Source organism: Gobio gobio, assembly GCF_949357685.1.
Source record: "Gobio gobio genome assembly, chromosome: 16".
Lineage (NCBI taxonomy): Eukaryota > Metazoa > Chordata > Actinopteri > Cypriniformes > Gobionidae > Gobio > Gobio gobio.
This window is the reverse complement of record NC_137109.1, coordinates 39,996,366-40,007,849: the sequence shown is the minus strand read 5'-3', so window position 1 is coordinate 40,007,849 and position 11,484 is coordinate 39,996,366. Positions and strand designations below refer to the sequence as shown.

Genomic DNA, 11,484 nt, shown 5'->3' with positions numbered 1-11,484 from the left:
CCTTTAATCCACTGCAAGAAAGAGAATGTAATCATGTGGATTCCTGCTCGGATATCATGTACTCACAGCATTCTGAAACTTCCTCACATTGTTTAAGAATTAAACAGTTGTTTCCCAAAATATAGTGAAGGAATAACATGCCTGGTGGTAAATTTAAAGGCCTTTTGTAGTCAGGTAGACTTTGATCCCATTGGCTTTTTGGAAGTTGTTTAGTATTTAATATAAAGTACTCTCCATGTAGGCCTATGAATGAAATACATGAAGTACCTTCTGTTATTGTTTGTTTTAAAGCATTTCATGTCTTAAAATCTGAGAGAGAGTCATTTTGTTGGAGATCTGAGCCCACTCAGTGGGTGAACTTATTTGGCCTAACATGAAAAGCTGAGCAAGTAGATAAAATTAAAACGTTTTAAATGAATATACTCCACGTGTGTTGCTTATATAACCATCCACATATTTCCCATGCAGCAACTTATGACTGTGGAGACTGATTTTGCCAGCATTCCTATGAATAAAAATGTGATTATATGGCTTAAACAATATTTTATCAACCTTTATTTCCTTATGATTTTTGAAGTAGCTAATATTTTGCGGTTTAGGACTGTGTGTGACAGTAAACAGTGTTCCAGGACCAACAAAAGATGGTGATCCAGAATGATGTTCTACTCAACCGCTATCATAAGGTGGCCTATGTTAGTTTGTCAGTAATGATGTTTCACCTGTTCCATCCGAAGGTGAATCGTTTTATTTTATGAAAGTAAAAAAAACAACATAATTATTGTAATAAATAATAAATTACCATAATAACCAGTTTCCACCAAGATACATTTATCCAAATGAGTGTTGCTGTAAACCAAAATCAATAAGATTTGGAGTAGGAAACTTTCACAGTTAATAGAAATGTTTTTTGTTTTTTTTGTCATATTAATTTGACACAGAGAAGTATAATATCAGTGCCATTTTTGTGCAACTATGGTTACCAAAGAAAATTTTACTATGCATAAAATAGTGATAACAGGGCCATTATAGACATTTGGATGTTCATTTTAAATATTAACCATACATATTTTATTAAGTGAGACAAACCATCTAATAGGCTACCACAATACATTACTTTATTAAATCTTTTGCTATTATTTGATGTTTGTGCCGTTGTTTTCTAACCAAAAAAAATGTTGCTTCGACTAGGATGATATTACTTTTTTAATTTTGGGATTTTTACAAAAGACGGAAAAGTAGTGAAATTATTTCAATACATAAATGATGTATACAAAAATCCCTCGAGTCGTTTCACTACTTTGGTTTGATGTCAAGAAAGTGGAAGACAAATCAACAACTAGCCTATTACGCAGTGTCGTATTTTGAAACTAGTGAACCATAATGGACAAAAGATGTTTAAAAGTCAGTCACATTTTCACCATCTTTCGTCAGTGTTTTAAAGTGGTAAAGATGATTGAAAGCAGTCTAAATTAAATCACTCGCGTCACTCATCTTTAGCACCCGGCAGGCGGAGCACCGAGCGCGAGCGCCTGAGATGTGAGACCGTTAACCCACGGGAAGGGGATGCGCGCGCAGAGTCACTTGCACCTCACTGGCTCACGCTCACCAGCCGTGTTATTATAGCGCGGCATCTGACGAAGCGCGAGGTGAACCTGCAGGAGCCGCTCGCACGGGGGACCATGGTCATCATGAATCGCTCGCCGGACAGCAGGACTTGAGACTTGCGGTTTATCTGCTGTCACCGAGATTGTCCCTCATAGTCCACCCAGAATTTCCTCCACTTCCATCATCAGGAATTGCTTTAACACTAGAACTAGTCATGCTGTGGAAAACGGGACTGATTATTCTGTGCTGGGGCTTGACGTCCGGGGAACTCCAGCCCGGCACTCCTGCTGCTCCAGCGCGGAGAACTTTGGATTTCGGCTTCGTCCCCTCCGGAGTTTACGATACCGTCGCCTATTACGAGCCTGGGGCCATTGGGATTTTATTTAACATGATGCACGCTTTCCTCTATGTGGTTCAGCCTAACCCGTTTCCTGAAGGTGAGCTCAATCCTGTGATGTTCGTGAACTTTAAGATTCAATTTGACGTTTCCCTCCCTTACTTATTCGTTTGAATCAGGTTATTTATATATAGGCTACTCCATTGATTGCTATTTCTTCAACAGCATCTATCACGAGTAGGTAGATGTTTCAGGTGTGAGAGGTGCCACCTGTGGTATCTTCATGGAGAATAAAATGGTGTGAGGTGTTGAATGTGGCTGGTCTGGCATCTTCTCCACCCCCTCTGTTTGTCATCATTTGGTTTTGAGATTAAGATTGTGACCCTTTGAGTCACTGTCCTAATGAGCTAAAAGGCTAATCTGGAATGCCATATGTTGCTGTGCTTTTATTTTCCAGCATGCCACAGGTGGATAGATCCTGGTTCCTGGAGGGACCCCAAACATTAACATACACACACATATCAGATCTTGGAGAACTTTACTAAAGAGCTGATTAGTTGCTTCAGGTGCTTTTAAGGTAGACATCCAATGTGGTCATTGGTCATCCTCCAGGAACAGGGCTGGTATAATCAACAATGGAAGCCACCAAGCACCTACACTCTTAAAAATAAAAATGCCAAAGGGGAGCTTTCACTGCAATGCCATAGAAGATGGCATTCGTTTTTTAGCATTAAGAACATTTAATCAGAAGAACCATTTTCCGCTATAAAGAACCTTTTCTCCAATGGAAAGATACCATGGATGTTAAAGGTTCACTGTGCCAAAGCTGTATAGATTATTATACCTTCAGCTCTCTATTTTGCTCAAATATACTCCCATTTCCAAGGTTATAATTCCTTCTTTTTCTGCAGCTTGTTTATTTCTCTTCTGGTAGTGATGACCGCCTCTAGCAGTAGGTGTAAATCATCCGTCTTCTGAACGCATGTAGCACTGACGGCATTTTGTTTTCATTTCTCCCCTTTTCCTCTTTTTTTTTCCTCCTCCACTCTCAAATAAAAATAGCCACAGCTGTAGCCTTTCGGCAAATTAATTAGAATGATAAAAGCTCTCTTGACAGGCCTCCACTATATGATAATTCAGCCCACTGCGTTTGATTTGCAGGAAAGAGACAGCCGTACCACTGCGACTCGGCTTGATTTGTTCTCTGTGACTACATATGTTTGTGCCAGTCTTGGAAGTAATTTCTTGGCGTGGATTTTCAGGGCGTTTGTCGTGAACTGATTTAAGAAACCTGGTCACGTCACACCTAGACAGACATGGTCAAATCCTTTGATCCTTAAATCTGAATGGACTTTGACAAGTGAAAGTAAGGACACTGATGTGTGATGGTAACTCCCTGTCTCCTTCAAAAGAAACAGTGTCTTTAAACCTACAAAACTACTCATGAGATCAAAGTGCGCTGGGGGACGATGGTTCGGTAATGGCCTATTAATTGCTCCGTTTGCAGGTCTCGGGTTTCGAAGAGTTATATTGCCAGGAAATATATTAGGGAGCACTTAGGATCTCTTTGTTCTCAGACATTGACCTGGCTATCCTGACTGCCACCTTCGCTCACTCTCTCTGTTCCCTGAGCCTTGGGCAGTATCTCATCTTGCTCCTTGAAGCAAATGTTTGTCTTTTTAAGATGAAGTGTGCAATTTCAACAGCACTAGTGGCACCAAACAAATGTTAAAATTATGATTGTTTCTATACAGGTTTCTCGAACATTTCTCTTATCTGCCCCTGGTTGTGTACGTTTGGAGTCTGTAAGATTTATTTTTTTGAAACACTATTTTTCTTCAGCAAGGATCAAAACTAGTAACAGTAAAGACTTTTTACCCATTAAAGAATCCTTAAAACCAATGTATCATGGTTTCCACAAAAATATTAAGCAGCAAAACTGACCAAATCATCATATTAGAATGATTTCTGTAGGATCATGTGACGCTAAAGACTGGAGTAATGATGCTGAAAATTCAGCTTTACCATCACATGAATAATTACATTTTGGGAACCAGTTATTATAAATTGTAATAATATTTCACAATATTACTGTTTTTCAAGATTTCTTGTCAAAAACACCTTTTTTCTTAAATCTTACCGACCCCAAACTTTTGAAAAGTAGTGTATACACCGATCAGGCATAATAACATTATGGGCACTGACAGGTGAAGTGAATATCTTCTTCAGCGGTTCTTCAGAGGTTCTTCACCGGTTCTTTGACTAGGTGCTATATAGCACCTCTGAAGAACCACTGAAGCACCAAAATTGGTGTTATATAGCACTAAAAAAGGTTCCCCTATGATTACGAGCCAAGAACCATTTTTGGTGCCATATAGAACCTTTTTTTTTTAGTGTAGGATGTATCACGGGATGTATTAGGCAGCAAGTGAACATTTTGTCCTTAAAGTTGATGTGTTAGAAGCAGGAAAAATGGGCAAGCGTAAGGATTTGAGCGAGTTTGACAAGGGCCAAATTGTGATGGCTAAGTGACTGGGTCAGAGCATCTCCAAAACTGCAGCTCTTGTGGGGTGTTCCCGGTCTGCAGTGGTCAGTGTCTATCAAAAGTGGTCCAAAGAAGGACCAGTGGTGAACCGGTGATGGGGTCATGGGCGGCCAAGTCTCATTGATGCACGTGGGGAGCAAAGGCTGGCTCATGTGGTCCGATCAAATAGGCGAGCTACTGTAGCTCAAATTGATCAAGAAGTGCCAACAGTGGGCATATGAGCATCAGAACTGGACCACGGAGCAATGGAAGAAGGTGGCCTGGTCTGATGAATCACATTTTCTTTTACATCAGGAAGGTGGTCATAATGTTATGCCTGATCGATGTAAGTAGTCAGTTATGAATTCCATTAGGGGGCTATTGTAATGTGGACACCCTTGAGCTCCATCTTCTCAGATTATATGGCAGAGACCAAATCTAGCATTCCAGGTGATGAACTGACTCAGTCCATCTGAAGTAGACATATGCAGTGGAGGCAGTTGCCAGGGCAACATAACTGTATCCTAGTCAGTATCTTTGAGTTTCTCCCATTGGCCTACATATGTCTGAATGCTGTAGTGTTATACAAGGTGTGAATAGCCAGTGCTTTCTGAGAGAAGAGCAATGCTTTAGTAGATCTTGACAGATCCTTGTTGACAACCAAGACTAAACAGTTTTTCATGCCAGGAAGTAGGCAAAAGTGCATGTATACCAGGTTTATTATAATTTTATATATATATATATAAATATATATATAAATATATCCAAGGTCTATATATATATTTATATATATAAATATATTTAAAAAAAATTACTTGTAATAAAATAAACATTAGCTGAATTAAAGTAAATGATAAAAAACGTAACCTTATTTAATTTCAGCTAGTTGCCAATTTCTTAATTTAGTTGAAGTATTAAAATGACTAAAAAAACGAGGCAGTCACACTTCACTTTTCATTCCAATGACTTCCATTCATATGTATGCAAATGCATCAGACCGCAAACGCAAGCTCATGCTCATGTAAAAAGTTTTGCATTTTGCTGCGTTCCAAAGTTCAAGTTTGGTGAACTCTGACCTGCAAACTTGCATCACGTGATGACGTGTGACCAGTAGAAGATCGATACGTCACGCTGTGACCTCTTGGCTGAATTAATAGAATTATATTTTTGCCGTAAAGTCAAGAAGATTGTATATTACTATTTGTTATATGTTGAATTCATGTTTATAAAAATCATATTAAATCCGTTTCGCATGCTCAAAGTCAAGTGTGACCGTGGCTTAAAACAAAAAAAACGTAAACAACATATAAAAAAAACATAACATATAAATATAAAAATATATATAAAAAAACAACAACAAAAAACACTTAAACTAAATGACAAAACAAACAACAAAATTACTTAAACTTTAACAAAATTAAAATGAAAACTGAAAATATAAAAATACAATAAAATTCAAAATATTGCCAAAACTGTCATAGTATATCATTGATACTAATATAACTGGCTTGTATAGAGATCTGGGGCCTGTACCATGATGGTAGTTTAACAAACTCAGGGTTACAGGATTAGTTTAGAGTTGACAAAACCAAACCAATCTATTTGGGCTTTGTGTGTCCCATGATGCTGATCATCAACTTTCTCTGTCAACTCAGGCTTTGATCCTGAGTTTAGGAGTTTAGCTTTAACATCAGCAGTGAACAGCCAATCACATGCTGTGGATCAGTAAAACTGAGATTCACTTCTCGCGAGAGAAGCAGCAAGATTCATTTCTCTCTTCTGTAGAATATAACATGATTGAAAAATATTAAGAATTTAAACAAATTTACACAGCAAGAAGAAAAGAGCTGTCAATAAAAGAGTACAACTTTAAGAAAATATTCACCATGTCAATGCAAGTAAAAGTAATGAAGTTAGTTTAGTTGATATATAGAGAATTGAGTAATGTAGAAATTCTTATAGCTTTATTTATTGATTTTAAAGCTTATTTGTATGACCTTTGTATAGGCTATTTATATTAATTTTAACTAAGTGCCTATTAATGATTGATTAACTAAAATTATACATGTGTAATTGAATACGGTATAATAATTACATAAATGATATCTAAATCATTCAAAATTATTATTATTATAAATAAGCATTGTTAAAAGCCAGACACTTTAGTCTTTAATAGCCATTTGCTATGTAGTGACCTTTAATTTGGAGTAGAAACAGGGGGAGTGACTTTATTGCGGTAGAGGTGTGTCACTTTGCTCACAGCTGATTGGTCCAATATCAGTTTGAGATCTCTTATCCAGAACATAACCTGCCCTGGAGCAGGTTAGCCGTGGAGCGTAAGTTACTATGGAGATGAACACAGCTAAAAGCCAAACCACTTTAATGGTACCTAAAACCCAGGATTAGCACAAACTAAGCTTAAACATATCTGGCTAGCCAGCTAAACTGGCTTCATGGTATAGGCCCCTGTACAGATTTTTCATTATGTTGTGCTATATCGTTTAACAGTGTAAGTGCAGTTTCATACATGCAGATTTAAAAATAAAAAAATAAATATCAACATAAGTTTGATGTCAATGTCTGCCGCATTGAAGGTTCAGATCCAGCGGGGTAGCTGAAGGATGAAGCACCAGTGTTGATCGCAGATGGCCGCCAGCTTGCTGTGCTCCCTCTTGCTCCTCTACATCTCTAGAGGCACTGAGGCAGCTATGCCAAACACTGTGGCTGAGGGGAAATTAAATTGAACCTTTTCCTCTCTATTGCTCCATTTCCCTCTTTCCATACTCCAGTTATCTCACTCTGTTTGACCTCCATTCTTTTCCCCGTTTCCTCCATTCAGCAAGCCCTCCCATACATATTCATGCCCAAAACTCCTCAAAGGAGTCATATTTAAAGGCTGTTGCTGTTATTTTTAGAGGTGGCATAAAAACCCAATGGACAGTCTCCTTATATAATATATTCAATTCTAATGCTAGTGACTTTGACATAAATCCAAATCAATGGATGGAATGATTAATTCAGAATAGAATAGAGAAACCTTTCGTTTTTGTATTAAATCATATCCTCGCATTAAAATTACAGCGGCTGTATGCCAGACTATGATTGTTATTTTATGTGCAGCTGTGAAATGCATTCCACATATTTGAATGTAGTGAGCATTATTGACGTTTGATGAGGAAGTTGGAGATTTTGGGAACGTGTGATTTGTCTTACTGTAGTGCCCACGTGTTCTCATGACTCCAGCATGACTGTGATGCTCCAGGGACTTGGCCTGGTTAAAACCAGACCATTCTCAGTAGTAACTGAGTTATGGTCTGGCAAAGCTTCATAGACAAATCATTTCCAAAGAGGCGTCACCAACGGGCGTCGCTCAAATGCCTCTCGGCGCAATTGGATAGACCTAAAACCAATCAGAGCGATGAAGGAGATGACGTATGCAGAGCGACGGAGAAACATCTGAGACTCTGGCCGTTTCTCAATATGCGTTCTTGTCTTTACTTGTGTTCTCACATAGGAAATGTCCCCGGTTTCCATTTCAGAAATCTGGTCACCTTACCTAAACCACATATTAATGTTTAATATATTATTTTTAAAATGTAAACGAAAAGAGGCAGGGTGTTTTATACTTCGTTTTATTATAAATATATAAGATAATCAATGTAGGCCTAGCTACGCGTTGCCTGAACCACATTCGTGTGGCTATTATGTTTAAGATTTTTTTTATTTTTTTTTATGAAATGAGGCAGTGGTGTTTTATGACAAATTTCGTACGCAAACTTCTGACTTGCGTCCGTGACTTACCAAGTTTGACTCCGGAGAACGAACTCCCGAGGACGAGAGGACACTAGTCCGCCTACTATGCTAATAGACAAGCAGCGTTCTTGACAGTATCACTCGGTATATATTTGTTAGGGGTGTAACGATTCATCTACTACATCGATGTATCGATTTATATTCCTATGATCTAACTACATCGATCTGTGTTCGGCAACTTGGCCTTCCGGACGACATATATCGATCTAACATCGTTTTAAAAGGTAATCAATCGATTGTATCGATAATAGGAAATAACGCATTGGATTTAAGCACGTCAGACTTTACATGGATGTTTTTTCTCAGCACTTTTAATGATAAAGGCGTTAAACGTTACTCGATTCAGTCTGCCTATCTATGACATCATCGCCTCGCACCAGCAGCAGCGCTAAGAAAACAAAACATAGCATGGCGGATGGCAGAGGAGAAGCCAATGAGCGAGAAATGATCAAGCCACCAGGAGAAAGAGCTACCTGTACTTTCAACCCTGGCTAAATGTTATCTGTGCATTCCTGGCACCAGTGTGCCAGCAGAGCGAGCTTTTAGTACTGCTGGCGACATAGTGAACGCACAGAGAAGTGTTCTGCAGCCAGATCATGTTGATCAGTTGATATTTTTGAAAAAAATCTGTAGTCATTGAAGAGTAGTTGGTTATATTTTATCTTTTGTTAAATATTGTTTGTTTATTAAACTGAGAGTAGTAGCATGTTCAGCCAGTTTATTCGACCAGAAAAAAATGTTGGTTGCTCTTTATTTTTGATAATAATATTGTATTTGTATTATTTTAATGTTGAAAAACAACAGCAAAAATAGCAGGTAAACCTACTATTAATTAAACCTGAAGAGAAGTTAGTTGCACTTTATTTTTGATATTAATATTGTAATATTTTTATGTTGGAAAACAAAAGCAGAAGTAGCAGGTTAACCTACTGTTGAAATGTTGGTTGCACTTACTGTGCTTTTATTGAAAATGTATTGAATATTGAAAATGAGAGCAGAAAAGGTTAACTTCCTGTTAATTCAACCTAAACTGTTGGTTGCACTTTATTCAAATAAAATTTGAATGCATTTGCCATTAATTGTTGTTTACTTGTTTGTTTATATCCATAATTAATTGATACCTGATTCCCTTACAAGAAACAACAGGAATCTAGGAAACTTCACCTGCACTGACCAGTGTCCAGATATTTATTTCAGTCACACAATTTTTGGCTAAAAAGTTACTGAATCGATTTCAAGTCACTGAATCGTTTCGGATCGTATCGTTCTAAATTAACCAGTATCGTCCTTGAATCGTATCGACAACCTCAAATCATGATACGAATCGAATCGTTGTTAAAACGAATCGTTACACCCCTAATATTTGTATATATGGCAATGCATATTATCTTCAATGCATGTTTATAACAAAACGAATTATAAAAAAAAAACAGCCTCTTTTCGTTTACATTTAAAAAAAAAAAACACACACACATAATATAGGTAATGATTATCACTGTAATAAATTAAATATGACAAAACGCAATCCAGTCTCTTTTTGTTAAATGTCAGTTTATGTGTGATCATCAATAGCAATTATAAAAGTAAGTAAAAGGTAAGTAGAAGCTATACAATAAATAAAGCAATTCAGTCAAAGTCAGCGCTAGGAGACTACAACAGTAAAGTTTAATAGCTTAAAAATATAAAGTTATGAAAGTTCACTTTGCCCTCAGACAAAACGATCTGTCTGGGAACAAATTATAGATTAATGAGAGCAAAGATCAGCCGTTAGATCTACACTAAATGAGACGAATCATATCTTATGTTTAACCACTACAGAGACATTAGAGCCAGCGGCAGACGGCAGAAGGACTGGCCGAGGAAAAGCGCCTCTCGGTGGGGTTAATGAGCGATTGAGCGCCGCTGAACCACTGGAGCTCAAAACTCCGAAAACGGTAGATCAAATTTTAAAAAAGGCGTTCTCTTTATAAATAAACCACAGATTTGAGCTTTAAACAACTACATTCTCGCCTGAAAAGGACTTAAAACTATATTTTGTAAAACATTAACACTACCAGAGGACTCTCGCTAAGACCCATTCGTTTAGCCACCAAAGGGCTAAACTGGTATCAGACTTTTGCCGAATCCAGTTGGTAAGACAGCGATAACATCTTTTTTATATATGAAGGCTTCGAGTGTTGTTCTTTGCTCGGGTTTTAACGAAAAGGAAAAATTTAAATCGCTTAAAACAGACGCGATAGCTGATTCGAACGAGTGATGCTCCACGGAGGCAAATCTACTTCAACGTCGCTGCGCTGTCGTCATCGTGTAAAGCCCGCCCCAACGTTTCTAATTGGTGCCGCGATTTCTAGGGATTAGAAATGGGCTTGAATGGGCTCTTTGCCAGACTACTTGCAGAGCAAATCTAAATTTGCCGGAAGTTGTCTGGGTTTTCCCAGGCTACCAGGGACTGGCACATGCCACTAGATTTCCTGGGGCATCTTCAACCCAACATGCGGCCCATGAGCTCCAGTAAACCTAGTGCCCAACTGTCAGCATTATCAAAATGTTCCAGTAAAGTGCCTGGTCATTTTGTGCTGAGTATTGGAGGTTGTGGGTTTATCAGTAGCATATTGGTTATCAATCGATATTAGTGGTTTTATTTATTTACAGTGTTTAACTTTACAGTGGTGGCCAAATTATAACACCTGACAGATTTGAAAATATAGATTTTTTTGCCTCCAAAACATGATTTCATTTCATAATGTTCATGAAACATGCAGATGGTTGCTCTGACCATCAAATATCAGATGAAGTGAGTTGTACTGTTTAAATCCACTTTTAACTTTAATATTTGGTATGCAATTACAGCTGCACATCTCTCTGGCATAGTGTTAATAATATTCCTCTGAGAACTTCAACACTAATGTTACCCCATGCCTTCTGCAACTGAAGCCAAAGGATTTCCTTTGAATGTACAATAGATCTGTCCAGTTTATTTTCCAACTTGCCCCAAATGTGCACAATGGGGTTGAGGTCCGTACTTTGAGGGGGCCAGTCCATCATTTTCAATGTTCCAGCAGATTCCGTCCGTCGCAGGTAGTTCCGGCAATAGTTAGAAGAATGTTTTGGGTCATTGTCCTCTTGGAAAATAAATCCAGGCCCAATAAGACGACTCCCAGATGCCAAGTGGTTAGCGGGCTAGTTAGTTTGTTTGCTCACGGAA

At 38.1% G+C, this 11,484-nt stretch overlaps 1 protein-coding gene across 8 annotated transcripts in view; it reads left to right on the top strand.

Annotated features, from left to right (window-relative positions):
- Nucleotides 1-1,580: 1,580 nt before the first annotated feature.
- Nucleotides 1,581-11,484, top strand: part of prom1a (prominin 1a) — a gene marked incomplete at its 3' end in the record, with an annotated part of 88,833 nt that continues 78,929 nt past the window's right edge. For 5 of the 8 annotated variants that reach the window (XR_013818188.1, XR_013818189.1, XM_079839097.1 and 2 more), the window contains exon 1: nt 1,581-2,042. Coding sequence is in view for 4 of the 8 variants with exons in the window: in XM_079839097.1 (XP_079695223.1) it covers nt 1,820-2,042 (223 nt within the window). The remainder of the gene's footprint in view (nt 2,043-11,484) is intronic. The other 3 variants (XR_013818190.1, XR_013818191.1, XM_079839098.1) reach the window with 2 other exon arrangements.